Here is a 17,320-nt window from a genome sequence, read left to right as displayed (position 1 = left end):
CAGAGAAGGAAATCTTAGCTGCCTATGAAGGAGTTCAAGCCGCCTCAGAAGTGATTGGCACAGAAGCACAACTCCTCCTGGCACCCCGACTGCCAGTGCTGGGGTGGATGTTTAAAGGAAAGGTTCCTGCTACCCACCACGCCACCGATGCTACGTGGAGCAAGTGGATCGCCCTCATCACGCAGCGCGCCCGTATTGGAAACCCAAATCGCCCTGGGATTTTGGGAGATAATTACAAACTGGCCAGAAGGTGAAAACTTTGGTCTCACTGATGAAGAGGAGCAGGAACAAGTGACACGGGCTGAAAGAAGCTCCACCGTACAACCAACTGCCAGCAGGAGAAACATTGCTACGCTCTGTTCACTGATGGTTCCTGTCGCATTGTAGGGATGAACCGGAAGTGGAAAGCAGCCGTATGGGAGCCCCACACGACAGGTCGCAGAGGCCACTGAAGGAGAAGGTGGATCAAGCCAACTTGCTGAACTCAAAGCTGTTCAACTGGCCTGGACATTGCTGAAAAGAGAGAAGTGGCCAAAGCTCTACCTCTACACTGATTCATGGATGGTGGCCAATGCTCTGTGGGGATGGCTGGAAAGGTGGAAAAGGGCCAACTGGCAACGCAGAGGGAAAAGCCAATCTGGGCTGCTGATGAGTGGAAAGACATCGCTACCAGGGTAGAGAAACTGTCTGTGAGGGTCCGTCATGTAGATTGCCCATGTCCCCAAGAGTAGGGCCAATGAAGAGCACCGAAACAATGAGCAGGTGGATCAGGCTGCAAAGATAGAGGTGTCAAAGACAGACTTAGATTGGCCAACACAAAAGGGAGAGTTGTTCCTAGCTCGATGGGCTCATGATGCCTCAGGCCATCAGGGTAGAGATGCCACCTATAAGTGGGCACGAGACCGAAGGGGGTGGGATTTAACCATGGACAGTATTTCCCAGGTTATCCATGACTGTGAGACGTGTGCCACGATCAAGCAGGCCAAGCGGTTGAAGCCGCCTATGGTACGGTGGGCGGTGGGTCCAAATATAGGTATGGGGAAGCCTGGCAGATTGACTACATCACACTGCCCCAAACCCGCCAAGGCAAGCACTACGTGCTCACAATGGTAGAAGCCACCACTGGATGGTTGGAAACCTACCCTGTGCCTCATGCCACTGCCCAGAACACCATCCTGGGACTTGAAAAGCAGGTCCTTTGGAGGCATGGTACCCCTGAGAGGATCGAGTCAGACAATGGGACTCATTTCAAGAATAACCTTATAAAACAGCTGGGCGAAGGGAACATGGCATTGAGTGGGTGTATCATATCCCCTACCATGCACCTGCTGCAGGGAAAGTTGAACGGTGCAATGGCTTGCTTAAAACCAGCTTGAAGGCACTGGGTGGGGGAACTTTCAAGAACTGGGAGATTAATTTAGCACAAAGCCACATGGTTGGTGAACACCCGAGGTTCCACTAACCGAGCAGGCCCTGCCCAATCTGAGCCCTTTAGAACGACAGATGGAGATAAGGTTCCAGTGGTACATATGAGAGGTATTGCTGGGAAAAAAACTGTTTGGGTTAATTCTGCCTCCAGCAAAGACAGTCCAATCCGTGGGGTTGTCTTTGCTCAGGGACCGGGTTGCACTTGGTGGGTGATGCAAAAAGATGGAGAGACCCGGTGCATACCCCAAGGGGACCTGGTTTTAGGGTGAACTACCCATGACACTGTGCTTGTATCTCTATCTGCATGTACATATGTATATAGTTAAAGTAGTGTGTGTTTGTGTATAATTTAAAGGTTTAATATTTAATGTAACATTTTGGTATGGGAAAAAAATTCGGGGTGGATAGTGTTGAGGGTTAGGTGTCCCTTTTTTTTTGTTTTTTGTTTGTTTTGTCGTTCTGGCCTCCCCGGGGAATTTTTCCCCATTATGTGCGGGGGCAACCTACCTACCGGTACTTAGGGGTGATTGACACCGGACAAAGAGTAGCCGGGCCCAGGGGGGGGAAAGGGGGGCAGGAAAAGGAGGGTGGGGACAGTTTTTTAGCTGGTTTTTCTCCGGCTTCGGGGAAGGACGTTCGTGTGCTGGGTCGCGGAGCGGCTGCGGTGGAGAGAAGGGATTTTCGCCATCACCCAGACGGAGCAGTTGCTTCTTCTCCTTCTCCCCTCTTGGTTGGTGGCCTCGCACCCCCTGCCCTGCCGGGACGTGTGGCAGCCACCGCCGCGGAGCTGCTGATACACCTCATCCACCGGCCCAGGATCTCAGCTCATCCCTGCTGTTCCAGCCGACTGTTCCCCGGAGCCCTGCAGGAGCACCGGGACTGACTGCCCGAGGGGTTTGTGAAAAACGAAACCTCTCCTCCACCCCATCTCAGCTGAGAGAGCTGTCCCGGGGTCCCTGGTTCTGTGTTCTTGTTATTGCTGTAGTTATTGTTTGTTTGTTTGCCTGGTTATACTAGTAAAGAACTGTTATTCCTATCCCCAGATCTCTGCCTGAAAGCCCCTTGATTTCAAATTTATAATAATTCGGAGGGAGGGGGTCTACATTCTTTCACCCCAAGGGAGGCTCCTGCTCTCCCTAGCAGACACCTGTCTTCTAGAACCAAGACAGTGGCAATGATACAGCATTTTCCTTACATCACTTACAGACAACTGTAGCTGTATCCAAAACACAAGCTGGTAAAAAAAAAAATTCAAGTATTAACTCCATAATGCTAACAGAGGAGAACAAAGCAAAAATTGAACTGTCTACAAAAACAGCAGGTGCTTGTATCCAAAATCCTATTACAGCCGACATTTTCACACTGTTCTTCAAAGACCCCTGCAAATCTGAGTGCTGTCTCTCCCACAGAGCACCAGAGCTGGAGGCCAAGAGGATTACACAGGAGCTGGAATGGATCAGGTCTTGCAGGAATTCAAGCAGACAAACTGGATGCAGGATTTCTTCCATGCAGAAGCATTAGTGTAGCTCAGGCAGCGATTTGAGTCTCCAACAGAACAGAGACAAGAGAGCAGAAAGGCAGGATGGAGAGCAAGAATGGAAGAGAGGTCCTGATACAAAAGTGATCCATGACAGCAAACTGGTCCAATGTTCCTAAAAAGAATCAACAGCAGATGAAAGCATCTGTCCCCAGAATACGAGTCTTTCAGCAGCCAGCATTGTATGAAGATGACTCAGCTGGCAGGAGGATTTCTCTCCTTTAAAAACTTACATTAATATGCTCAAGCACTGCAGAAGAACCAAGTTACTAGGTAAGAATGAGCTCCTCTGAAAAAAATGCAGTATCTCATAAACACTGAAGGGCTCTATAGAGAAGTCATGGTGTTATCCAGGAGGCCATACATCCCACTTGGATAGTCCTCCTTCAATTCGCTGGAAACATTTCAGGTTTCTCTGAGTTACTCTAACCATTTCCACAGACTTGAAGAAAGACAGTATTTTCTTTTGATTTAAGAATCAAAACAATAGGCTCTGCCTCTGCAATGATATGTCTCGTGAATCATAAATAGGAAAAAATCCTACTTGGATAAACGACACTGTAACCTCTGTTTTTCCCCACCCCACAGTAAGTGGAGAAAACACATACCAATTTTTTATTTGCTCAAAACACTGAGCTTTGTCACAGTGTGAATCTGCATATGTTTAAACATCTGCTTTCAAAAAGTGCCAAATTCACAGCTTTACAGAGAAACACAACTCTCCTGATGAATCTCCTCTCAATTATCCATTTTCAAGTGGATTCATCAAATATTCCAGCAAATACCAAGAATGATAAGTGGCAAATGGAAGATGACAGTCATTTCATGAAAGTAATTTATTACCTGAAAAGATTCATCCAGTATCTTTTCAGAGACAAGAAAACCTCAGTGTTCTGGCTTTTTTCTGTGCCTTTTTTATATTGGCACTCTTGACTTTTAAATCAGACTCATCTATTCCTTTCTTCCTAAGCATCCTCATCTTGCACATGTTCCTTTAATGAACTTTTAGTACAATCAATGTTCAACCCCCAGTAACAGTCAATATAAACCTAAGATGATTAAAAAAATTATATAGCAATCACCAGGATTAACAGTACCATATGCTTTAGATCAGCAGACCACAGATAACTAGTTCAGAGCTTAAAAATCAAATTTCCTAGCCACAGCCTTTATCACCGCAAACCCAGGGGCTAAATCCCTCTTCCCTTCTCCCAGTAAATACTACTTAGAATTCTGTACAATGAAATTTAGCACAAAGTTTCTTCTGTGTACTTCTATTTGTTTGAAGTGCTTATAAAACCTGACTTGTGCTAAGAAACTGAAAAGATAGCACAAAAAAAAAGGTAATTTATTACAGAAATATCTATCTGCATTTAATGATTTGTAGAAACATTAAGCATCAGTAAACCTCTCTTAAAGCAACAAATGTCATTCTAAAAAATGGGAAGAGTATGTCTGTACATCTAGAAAAGTACTAACTTTCTGAAACTTAGATGAGAAAATTTAATCCTGAAACCAGGTCATATATACTTGTTCAGCTCATCCAGCTGTCTTATCTGGGATCATCAGAGTCTATGTAGTAAAAGACATTTTGCCCAGACTGTGTGAATCAAGAGGTTTCAACAATGATCTAACAGCACACTTGGAGACTCCATTTTCTGCCAACACACCTTGTTAACAGGGCCAATTGCTTCTGTAGATTTTTTTAGTGAAAGACTTCTTCCTCTCAAAAAAGGATGCTTACCAAGCAATTACCAGCTATGCCACAAGAAGGAGAAGTACCACAAAGTGGATCAAGGACAACTGTTAATGCCATCACTTAAGGTCATTATTTCAGCTGACACTAAAGGTAGAAACTGACCTGCAGCTACATCTTTGAAATTTAAAAAATAAAAATAAGAAGAAAAGCAGCTTCCAGATGTTATTCACACCCCTGTTTGCCTCTGTCTCTGATGCAGTCCTTGTAAAGCGTGTAGGCTCACTACTTGACTGCATGCAGTATCACCAGAGAACAACTGGTTATGCAGGAAAAAATGTTCACAATTCCAGCCCATGCCACACTGGCACTTAACTGCCTCCCAATAAACCAACACAGCATAAAGAAGTCTTGTACTGCTGGAGTTTCTATTTTTGAAATAACAGATAACAGCACAGGGCTGGAAAAGAAGTGTATTAATGTCTACGTTACTACCCAAGTTGGCATTTGGCCATGTAGGTTTTCTGCAGATTGCCATTTCACACATGGACACTTTCAGCTACAAGCTACTACTCTTTACTCCCCCAACACACATTTTTCATATTTCACTCTGCACAGCTCCATTTTACAGTTCCAATGGATGCACTGTTTCCCTTTCTCCTAATACCATAAAGCTTCCAACAGAGAGGCAAAAGAGAAACATGAAATGAGAATTTTAAAAATTTTTAAGGAGGAAGTCTGGCCAGTTCTACAGTGAAGAACAAGAACACAGTTCACCAGAAAGACCAGGAATAGTGGAAAGACAAAAAACAGAGTAACAGACAACAAACAATGCCTTATAAATCCTCTGCACCTCAAAATTTCAGTAATTAAATGAGCTAAGTTTAAGCTAACACTGCTACCTTTGTTTCAAATTAACATGCAAATTAATGTACTAAAAAAAAGAAAAATAGAAAATTGTTCTGAAAGTCAACCACAGAGAATAACAATCCTTAGTGCAGTTTCTTCTGCTGCTGAAATGCAACAAATTTAGAACTGTATCCAGGTAAGAAATATCCACAATAATTAGGTTTTATGCTCTTTATTATGAATATTACAGTAGATTTTTGGATGGAAAGAGTAATTTCCTGAAATAATTGGAAGGTGCTAGATCCTATTTGTGTCAATAGTGTCTGTCTACACAAAATGATCTAGAGATCTTAGATGAGCTTTGACAGGAGGACATCCAATTTGAAAAGGTGGGATATTTGGCACAAGATTCCTTCATCTCAGGATAGAAAAGAACTCAATAAATTAAGGAGACTTTACAACCCACTCGCTCTCTACAAAACTCTGTGAACCTCTGGGATTTATGATGTTATCTTTCAAGATCTATCAAAAATTCAGATCCAAATTATCTTCAAGTACATCTTCCATCATCTTCATTTTTTATTAATGTAAATACAAATCAGAACAATTTCTTTTTCTAAAAGCCAGCTTTGTGCCTGTATTCCTTTACAGACAGTCATTTCTGCATTATCAGATTGATCCTTAGTACAAATTTCAAAGAGAGGATAAAGAACTAATTGTAGTGGGCCTATGCACAGCAGTCTTTAGAAGTGAACACCACATTACATGAATAATTAGCAAGAGTTCAGGGGAGAGGGCAGAGGGTTTTGCTATCAGAGAAACAGAAGGTTGGAAGCTGGCAGAGATACAGCAAGTCAAAACCTTTTAGGCACATTGGACAGGCTTAAGGTTGAAACCCACTTAATATCTTAAACTGCTGTACTGACTCCTGAAAGGGTGCTGCTTCTTGCATCAGAAAGTGCTGCCTGCAACACATGGTCAACTCCCAGGGTATTTATTAACCAGTGTGAGCAAAGGTTACACGTTCATAAACCCCTATGCATAAAAATAGCAAAACTGTAGCTGAAACATTACCCCGCCTCTTCCCACAACTCTGGTACTTTTATAGTTTGTTCAGCTTGATAAGATGCTCTTACCCTGACTGAAACAGCCACATTTTCTGTAACATTAACAGACATTAAAGCCCATGCATTACCAGAAAAAGACAAGTTTTTTGCAGTAGGGAGCTACAACAAAATATACTACAAACAAAATATGTAAAACAACTTAAAGATGCAAATTGAGGTGCATTTCAGTCTTAGCAAAAGGAGGAAACTGACTGGCTCTGGAGTAGCTGCCTCAAGGTAAGGATAGGGAACACCTCCAATGTAAATATTATACAAAATTAGCTACTTCTTCCAAAAACAATCCAAAACTACACTTAAACATACAAACACCTTTATAAGAAATGAAGTTCTAAACAACAAATAGAATGTTGGAAAAGACTTCTGTAAATTGGCCCTGGAGAGCATACTCCAAAACCAAGTTTCTTGAAAGATGCCACTTTCTCCAGGCTGTCCTACAGCTAAAATCCTATTTAAACAAATTCATCAGATGTTGGGGAAGACTAGACAGATTTGGGAAAATTATTAAGTTCTGCCCAAACTGGTCCAATGCTTAAGGCAGCAAGTTGACTTCTCAGAATTTCCTTTAAAGTATAAATGGATTTTGGTTACAAAGTGCTCAACAGAAGTTCACTTTGTATTGTTGTTGGCTTTTTTATTTTGTAGATTATTAAGGTTTGCAATATATTGTATACTGTAAGAGTTAACACAAAATGTTTTGTTTAATTTGTTATAAAGAACTATTAAAATGCATGGAATAATGCTAAAATAATCTGAACCTAATCTCAGTTTATCTGCACATGGGAAAAAAAACCAAAAAAACAAACAAACAAAAAAAAACCACACCAAAAAACCAAACCAGCTGGTTTTGCTTTTTTGCTGATGCTGAACACCATTTTTCCAGCTCTGTAAGGACATTCATAGCAAAGCTAACTAAAAGTTAGGAGCAATGTTTAGAAAGATTCTCTAATCTGACCAAAATCCACTATAAACAACCTTATTAAAGGAGAAACATTTCAAGTCATACTATTTTAAAGGGTGTTTTCCTGAGAAATGTGTTGAAGTTGGCCTTAGACTTCTCAGATTTGTTGGCTCCCATTATCCATTACTCCACAGTTGTTCTGCTGCACACAAAAAGAAATGGCCATGCACATTTGTGCCATGCACAAAGTTAAAATTAACTGGTCTTACATACTGGGATCTTGAGAAATGTGGCAGTATCCTGTAAGAAAATAATAATAAAATAATAATAATAAAAAAGTGTACAGTATCCTGTAAGAAAATAATAATAAAATAATAATAAAAAAGAGTGTCTTAGAGCTTCTAGCTGGCACTGGATGACTTGAGAAGGGTCACTTGCCAGACACTGAGCTATGCAGCTCATTTAGCAGCATGCCTTGGCTGATAAATAAGGCTCCCATGAGTCAATATTTCTATATGCAAGCAGGCTTTTTTAATAAGGCACAGTAACACTAATCTTCCTAAAAACATAGCCAAAACTATCCAACGTGACAATCAATTCCTAATCAAGAGCCAAAAATAGAATTTTCATCTTGAAGGTACACCTAGAAAGAACTTCAAGAGACTGTACCAATAAATAATATTACTGTCAGAAAAGCATATGTGAAGTTTTTCTAACAAATTTGCAATACAAAATAAAAACCAGAGGCAATATTTTGAGATTACTTCTCATTTAAATTTTTCCCTCTAGACTTTGAGGCAAGTGTACTAACTTAAAACCTCATCTTCCACATCAACATCATTCTTCATTTGTTAACCCACATGGAATTCCCCTTTCTGAAAGTTGAGAGGTTACAGATTTATTTTATGGTTATAGGGATTTTCCCAAAGACATACGTGTGCTTATCAGGAGACATGAAACCAAGGGTGGGAAGGTGGGTGGGCATTGAGCCAGGTCCTGCTGTTTAGCCCAATTTTGTGCATTTGTATTATTTGGTTTCACAGTCAGCAAATCCAACCACAATGTTTAATTCTAACAGGAGAACCTTTGTTCTGTAAAGCTAACAGAGTGATTAAAAACATAAAGATATGGATAGAGATAATGCCATATAACTCTGTCATTATACAACTGACCTATGCCTGCACCTTTCTGTGATTGTTTGCAGGCAGCAGAGCTTAATGTGCAAATAACAGTAACGCATTTTTCTCAAATTAGCCCTTGGAATAAAGAATGCAAAGATGTTCCTCTGTCCTTAAGCTGACACTGTGCACTATTCATCCATCCCATTTTACATTCTTAGCCTCCTGTTAAAAGCATCTTTATTCTGCTGTGTTTATACAGCATTTCCTGGGTTTACAATCCCACATTTCCCATTGCTCCCAAAACCTGACACACTGAAAAATACCACTGCCAACAAAACACTCAGTTTTAGTCAGGAATGAAATTGAGCTTCATCATCAGATGTCAGGCTGAGCATGCAAGCCCAGTGTAAGTCATTCATCTAAAAACTGGAAAGCAGGGCAGTCAAGATGAAGCAGTAGCAAATGGGTCACTGCAACTTGCTTATTCAATTCACCAGTGCTCGTCTGCAGCAATCTCAATTATCCACCACCAACTGACACAGGAGATACAGGGAGATACTGTCTATCACAGTTGGTTAGGTTTTGTATTTTAGGCCATACAAACCCAAGCTTTAAGAGTCAGACAAAAAACGATTCTTAATCATTTCATTTCAGACACCTAAGAGCCACCAGCATTCAAAAATTGTAAAATGATTTTTTTCCTAGATTCAGGAAAATACAAAGAACCCCTCATCTTGTACACAGGTGGCTTTAATTCCTCTCAAGTTCAGTGTCAACTGAAGCTATATCCTAATCCACAGGAAAATATTTCTGATCTTCTTAGGGGCTACTTGGCAAAAACAAGCCTGTATGTACACAAGCATGTTAGCTACAACACATCTGCACCTTGTTTTATGACTCACTTCAACTGCTTCCAATGCAGCCTTGTAATTGATCTACATTTGTGAAGGAGGCCAGAAAGGGTTCTTAAGTTATTCATTAAAATTATTATCAGCTTTGGGAAAAAAAAAACAAACCCTTATGTTATTTGTTCATTTTCCTTGCTAGTGCTGCATAATCTTGAGACTGTTTGCCTTAAAACCAACAGAGAATACAAGTAAAGCGTGGGACTTAAAAGTGGGTTTGGGGCAGGGATGAAAAGTCAGCATCACCACATTGGCACATCATATTAAAAGGAAATAGGAAATTCAGACCTTAGTCCAGGCAGTCAGGTTCCAAACAGCCAATACTTGGCATTGCCCTGGTACTAGTCTGTCTCCAAGCGAGGAAACATCACAGGACTGAAAAACCCCAGAAAACTGAAAAGAACCTGTTCTCTTCATTCAGTATGGAAACAGAAATATCCATTTGCTGACTGTCAGTTTTTCCCACAAAGCCAGGTGCTGGCAGATAACAACTTGCATACCATGAAATGGTTTCCACCTATGGATTCCCACAGCTATCTACAGTCCTGAACAGCACTGCTACTTTTTTTTCTTGCTCTTTTTACTCATGTTCACAAGTAATGAACCAATGTAAACTAAGCCCAGCACTTCAGAATGTTTCTAAGTAGCAGAGTAATATAAAGGATGAATTTTGGAGGGGTTTTTTGGTTTTGAGGTTGTGATGGACTGGAGACTGACCCTGGCTTCAGAGCAAAGCCATTGAGGTTCACACAGTCCAGCTCAAATTCCCCTGTCAAGAACAAACTGAACAAATCTAAGAGCTACCAGCAACATGCACGGGTCAAGCAGCTACGGCAGAGCAACCATCAGCTGAGCCTCAAAAGGTGACACTTCTCTATCTAAAGAGAAAGAACAAGCTGCCTTTCCTGAGCACCTCATGTAATTTAGTGCTAAAAAGCAGACAGTTACTTCAGCACGGAGGGTTAAACAATATGTTCCTCTAGGAATCTGTCATGTTCAATGCTCTGATGATGTTGAGAACCAGGTCCTACAACCTTTGTACATCAGGGTACCAATATCTTCAGTTCAGGCAGTTGAATTTCAGGATTATCCACACTCAGGAGAGCATGAACTGTTAGCCAAAGGCTTTTTGGCAGCTTATTTTTCTTCCCAAATAACACCAGTTGCAAAACATTCTTGACAGTGAAAAGTTTCCTGTTTTCCTTTTTAAACAAGCTTTGATCTTGTAGTCCTGACAGAAACAGGGAAGTATTTAACAGAACTACTTTTGCTTCAGTGACTAAAAGACATAATACAACACCAAAGCTCAGTAAACATTTTGAATAACTTTGAACATCAGAGCACCTGTTTTCAACAGTTGTTGGTATTTGTCCCAAGGACACTCATCATCTGAATTAATCTCTGCTCATTGCATAGGCAACAACAGCAGGGGATTGTGTATGTGTCTATTTTTGCTCAAATTTATATGCAGCCTCTCTTCAAGTATTGACTATGGAAGGTAGAGTAAGTTGAGTTTTAGAGGATAATAGCTTTAAACAATCCTTTGGAGACATTGTAAAAACGTTAGTGAAAAGCTGGTATGACTGAACAATCTACCAGGTGATGGCTCATGAAGGAAGGAAACCCTATTACTCCAGGACTATTAATTGTCACTCTGCCAAGCACTACCTTTCGTCATGTTAGGATTTAGTTGCTAACTTTTGATAAAAACCTTTAAGCGTCCAATCTAAAGAACCTGACTTAGATCACGCACAAAATATGGCGATGGTGAAAGAAGATTCTGTTGCAAAGAAAATTAAAGTAGAAATTGACTATTTTGATTAGGCAAGGTAAGAAAAACCTGAAGCTGCTCTTCCCCAAGAAAGTTGTAAGCGCCTCATCACATCAGAATGGAGAGGAACTAAACTGACACAACCTCAGAAGATTAGTTATCACTCTGGCCTAATCCAATTAGGTGTGTTTCCTGATTTTACTCAATGTAAAACTTCTCCACCAGCTCCTACACAGGAAACAGCAATAATCTCCTGATAATCAGCACCACAAATAATAAATTTCCTGCATAATGAAAGGTTTGGTGTGCATTGTTTTAATATAAAATCTGGCAAAACAGTTAAAAAAACTATTTAAACATTCTATCTGCTACCCAGTGATCAAAAGCCCATGGATTTTATGACACCATTTCACAATTCAGTTCTTTCCATCATACCGTATTGACCCAGAAGCATAAAGAAAATTAAAAGTGAACCAATGCTCTCCTATGGATTGAAAGACAAATTCAAATGCACCCTTTTTGAGAGTTAAGGATTTAAAAATTACAAAAATATCTATAATTTATTAAAAGCTTAAAAAAACCCCCCTAGTTTATATTGTGCACCATGAAAAACAAATTAAGCTGTATCTTGTTAAATGCAACAAGAGCAGTTCTTCTGAGCTATTTATTAATTACATTTTCTTTCCCTCCTTTCAGGATCCCAAAGATGGACTAACAGGTTCTCCTCTTTGATACATTACTACAGAAGCAGAGAGAGTGGGGCAGCAGTGCCTTCCTTCTTTTGACTGGGATTTTAACACACTTCATCTACCTTCTCCAAATTTTCAGGGAACATACAAATTGATTTTAATATAAATAGCATGTGATTGACAAAGCAGCCATGGTTTTGTGCTTAAGCACTGAACTCAAGCCCTACATGTGCATCCTGTTTTTAAGTACTGTACATTGTCTTAATGTAAAAGTGTTAGAAAGTTCAACCTTCCCATGTGGGATTCAGGAAAGGGGGGAAGAGGAGGACAATCAAGTCATTTTGCACAGATGTTGCATTAAGACAATCAGATGTTAGGATAAGAGACACGTCTGAACAAAAAGCAGCAACTTAAAACCACACAGACAATGAGAGAAGACAGTCTGATATACATTCTCTTCAATTTGTTTCTAATTTTGAAATAAACAGAACAAAATCAACCCAACCTTTCTAAAATAAAACACTTAGAAAAAATATGATCTGTAGCAATAAGACAGAAAATTCCTTTTGAGAAGCATTGAGATACCAGATGGAAATTTGTTAATCAAGTGGAAAAAAATACATATAAAAGACCAAATTAATCACTGATCAATACTTGATACTGGAATGAAAACAACCAATGCTACAATTACAGCCTCTGAAGAAAAATCTATAAAAAATCAATTTAAGGGAACAAAATTGTATGTCAACATCTTTATTGGGCTGAAAGACAGAATTCAAAATTAGTAAAATTATCCTTTAAGATATAGTTTATTCATGAGAAGAAATATTAAATGCCTTTAAATTAAGGAAAACAATAAGTTTCCTTTACAAAGACTAAAAGAATGGAGAATACTTGAGACTGATTTTGCAAAGACAGGCTGACAATTGAAAATGAACAAAAGAATTTGATTATATTTTTTCATCCACTGTTTTCAGATAGTTTTATAATAATTTGTTATGTAAGATTTGATTCCTAAATATGTATGTGATGGCAAGATCCTTGTTTCAGGACCTTGAAAAAATACAGTCAGAATCTACATCCATGATGGTAACTCCTGCCAGCTCACCATCGTTTCTAAAATTTGACAGTTTTCCCCAAGCACAGGGTTAATTCCCACCTTCCTCAAGGCAACTTGCAAAAACACACCAATAAATTAATGATTGCTAAGTATCAGTGGTACTTCAGAGGCACATCTTAAAAGTTAAAGAGTCTCAGACTTCCAACATTTTAATGATTCCTTTCTGCTGCCAGGTGGAAAGTCTGGTGGATTCAGAAGAGCAACAGCTTCCCACGGAACTTAGCACAGATGACTAAATGCTTTTGATGGCACAGTGAACCTCTATTTTAAGACTTCATTTTTAACTTTGCATTACAGTTCACTACCATATGACTGGAGGCCAAACGCCAGGAATTTGCATTAAGAATGAAAGCATACACAATCTCCTGGAGCTACAGGGGAACTGCTGCAGCAGGAATGCTATAACATGACATTTTACCTCAAGAGGCATACTTGTATTTCTGCTGCAGAATATTTCTCTTAATTGTGAGCCACTTGGATTGAGGCTCAAATGATCAGTCTTCTAAAGTTCACACTGTTATTCGGAGAATTCATCAAGAGAAAGACTAAGGTTTCAGCTCGTACCTGTTACGAACAGTCATCTGTAAATAGAATTGATTAACTTTCTACTGAAGCTTACACTTTACAGTGACCAACTTTTTTACTGGGCCTAAACCTAAAATACTGTAATCAAAGACTCACAAAATGGTTAGCACTGGAAAAGACCTGAAAGAGCATCGAGTCCAACCACTAACCCAGCACCACCGTGTTCACTACTAAACCATACCCCCAAGTGCCACATTCACGTGAATGTGAATGAACTTTGAACTATTCCAAGGGTGGTGATGCCAACACTTCCCTGGGCACCCAGTTCCAATGGGTTTTGGCTCCTAAAAACCAAACCAATGCTAACTACTCTAACTGTACTCTCAAGGTACACTAAAATGTGGGATTGACAAACATGGCAAAGTAGGAGTTGGGAAATTTCAAACCTCAATTTAATCTGGAAAGCAGAGCCTATATCTTGTATAAACCACTGAAAGGACACTAATGGAAAACTACAAACCTGTCCAGTCACACTTCTATTGAAGAAGCCAAACTCTCTCAGAACAAGCTGGGCATGTGTTGGCATCATCTACTGGGTCAGGCTTCTTAAAAGACTTAAGTGAAAGAACACCTTGTTTCTGGACCAAGGTACAACTTAACCATGTATTAAATGCCTGTCAGCAGATGTGTAAGTGCTTTTTCAGAGCTTGAGAAGGTTTAAATTAAAGGTTGCAGGTTTAAATAAAACAGTATCACCAACTAAACATCAAGTAAAACAGACAGAAAACACAGCAACTGGAGGACAAACATTAACTAGGCTTGCTTTAGACACAGCACTTTTCCTCCCATTAATCTTATTTACATGACCCATATGTGTTGTAGTGGCACTTAATAATTCATTATGCATACAGCATATCAAAATTACTTCTTTACATAAGACCATACTATTTATATTCAAGGAAACAAATATTTTTTTAAAGTCCTGGAAAATAAGCCCAAAATCTGGCTTGCTCACCAAGCAGCCAGAACACATGCTATGGAAGGGTAACTTCTCCCTACACCTTTTTCCCCCCGCTCTTCGGTTGACTTAGGCAGAGCAATGTCAAAAGGCATTTGGACTCCACAACTAACCAATCCCTGGATTCTTGCAAAGCCAATTATCTAAATTAGTAACAACTCCTGTCACTATTTCTGAAACTGGCACGTATCCCCAAGATAGACATTAAATACGCATTTCATGCAAGCCAAGTTTGTCTATGCAACACCAGAGCCAAGAACTGAAAATGTTCATCACTCTTTTCTCTCGGCCTACTACAATTTAAGCTTTTTAAAGCTCTTTCTTTCAGGACATGTTCTGTGAGGTCATACTTTAAGAACCACTTATGCAACAGCAAAAGGAGCTCATGGTTTCTGTGGACAGAAGTGGGAGGCCCAGGGATGGCCATCAGTTGTAGCAAGGAGGTAGAACCAGCAGCTCTTCTCAGGATTTTCTAGAAGCCAAGGGCTCACTGTTTCCACTCACCATGCTGCCTCTTGCCAGAGCCTTCTCACTGTTGCTCCAGCCCTTTTGATGCCACATACTTTGGCATCTCCTGGCAGAAACCCCAGCTCTATTTCCAGATGTCAACACTATGTCCTTCCAGCCCACTACCACACGCATTGGATAACAGTTGTTGGGAGGCCAAAAGAGAAAGACATCTGTGTTGCAGGAGCTTGGATGAAACCCCAAGCATGTCATGCAACACCAGCAGTTTCCTGGTAAGCCCTAGCCAAGGCTACTGCCAAATTCAGTCAGAGCTTTGGCTCACCTGCGTTACCTCTAAGTGTAGACAGTGGCAGGCAAGTCTCGAACAACAGGTTTATTGCAGTCTGCAAGCTTAAACTGCAACCAGTGCAATATGTCCTACTCAAGATGGAGATTTTCAACAGTGAAGCAGTGGCTAACACAAATTACAGCTGAATAATCCTCTAAATCTAGAAAAAGCTAAAGGATGAAGGTTTGCCCATCATTTTAGCAAATGAAGTCATCCAGTAAATCACACTGTAGCTGTTCATGGAACATCTGGTGAGGCCACCAAAGTAATTGAAACCGTTTACAAACCCTTCCCTTCCACTCACCAAGGTTAACCGTGAAGACTTACTAGGATTAAAGGGAGATACAGAAATACCTCGTCCCCAATATCCATTTACCTTGTCCTGAGGGCCTGCCAGGCTGCATCAATGTCTGCATACAGGTTTTTCTCAGAGGGCTTGCCGGTGCTCACCCCGTAGCCGGAGTAGTCATAGGAGAAGACGTTGCAGTTGATGCGGGAGCCAAGGCCAATGTAGAAGCTGCACATCTGGCCCAGGTCCACAGCATTACCGTGAGAGAAGAGCAGCGTGTACCGGCCAGTGGGGGCACAGCGAACGAACATGCAGCCCAGCCTGTTATCTCGGGCCGTGCGGGAGAAGAACACTTCCACGGCATCCAGTTCCCGCTGGGAATACTGCCAGTCGGCCCGCTCGCTCAGGTGCAGGCTGCAGGTGGCCGATCCCGTGGGGGTGCCCGCCCCGGCCGCCGCCCCGGGCTCCTGCTGCTGCTCGGGCTGCAGCACGGTGTACGTGGGCTCCGGGGGCAGGAAGGCCAGCTTGGCAGCGATGCGGCTGGGGCAGGGCGGGCAGCAGAACAGCCAGCACAGCTCGCCCAGAGAGAAACCGTTCATTCTGGGGCCTTGTTCTGGCATCAGAGACGCCGGAGAAAAGCTAAACCTCGCCTGGAAAGAAGTCACACGGAACAGACCCGGAGCCCTCCTCCGACGCGACCTGCCGCCTTCCTGCTGCCCTCCCAGAACGCAAACAATGGCAACCTTGGAAGAACTACAGTTCAGCAACAGCAATGCAGCTCTTCAAAGCCTGGAAACTGCTTATACAAACCAAAAACACAACCCCACGAAATACAGAGGGACTACAACCAGCCCTCAACCCCTCCTCCCCAACTAACCCTACAGCTGATGTAACTCTCTAAAACACGACCCCCCTCACAGCACATGAGCCACACGTACACATTTACAAAATTAATTCCCCGATGCCACGGCTCAGTGCGGCGCTCCAGCCCCGGAGCCGGCCTCCCGCAGGGAACATGCAGGACGCAGGGAAGCACCTTCCCGCACACACCGCACCACGCGCGGCTCCACCCGCTCCGCCCCGGCCCCCGGGACGCCCCGCAAGGCAGCGAGGGGTCCCCGCAGCGCCACCGCCCCCGGCCCGGCCCCGGCAGCGTCCGAAGCAGGAGGAAGATGAGAAGGAAGAGGAGCACGAGGAGCAGGATGAGGAGGGTCCAGGAGGAAGGGGAAGGCAGGGTCGAGGCCCAGCCGCGCGCGGCCGCGGGCAGGGCCATGTCGGCTGCGGCGCGCAGGCAGGAGCGGGCAGCGGCCATGTCCCGGCTCCCCCTCCGCGCCGCCGCAGCGCTTCCGGGTTACGGGCGCGGAGCGACGCCGCCGCAGGTGCCGGGGCGGGTGCGGGGCTGTGCCGGGCCCCGTCCGCAGCGCCGCCGCCTGGGCGGGGCGCCGGGAGGTGCGGAGGTGCGGGAGCGGGTCCCGCAGCACCGGCCGGGACGCGGGAGCCGCCGCCGGGCTCTTTAAGGGACCCCCCCAAGCCCTCCGCCGGCCGCCCACC

At 42.5% G+C, this 17,320-nt stretch overlaps 1 protein-coding gene across 1 annotated transcript in view; it reads right to left on the bottom strand.

Annotated features, from left to right (window-relative positions):
* Positions 1–17,099, bottom strand: part of ABHD17C (abhydrolase domain containing 17C, depalmitoylase) — a 35,837-nt gene extending 18,738 nt beyond the window's left edge. Inside the window, exon 1 of the mRNA XM_005521559.3 lies at positions 15,857–17,099. Within this exon, the coding sequence (XP_005521616.1) occupies positions 15,857–16,389 (533 nt within the window). The 5' untranslated portion in view covers positions 16,390–17,099. The remainder of the gene's footprint in view (positions 1–15,856) is intronic.
* Between the last annotated feature and the right edge of the window lie 221 nt (positions 17,100–17,320).

The sequence above is a fragment of the Pseudopodoces humilis genome, chromosome 16, assembly GCF_049639895.1.
Source record: "Pseudopodoces humilis isolate 2021_Gansu_Grassland_sample_001 chromosome 16, ASM4963989v1, whole genome shotgun sequence".
Taxonomy (NCBI): Eukaryota; Metazoa; Chordata; class Aves; order Passeriformes; family Paridae; genus Pseudopodoces; species Pseudopodoces humilis.
Note: the sequence above shows the minus strand (reverse complement) of the source record. Positions and strands in the feature narration are given on the sequence as shown.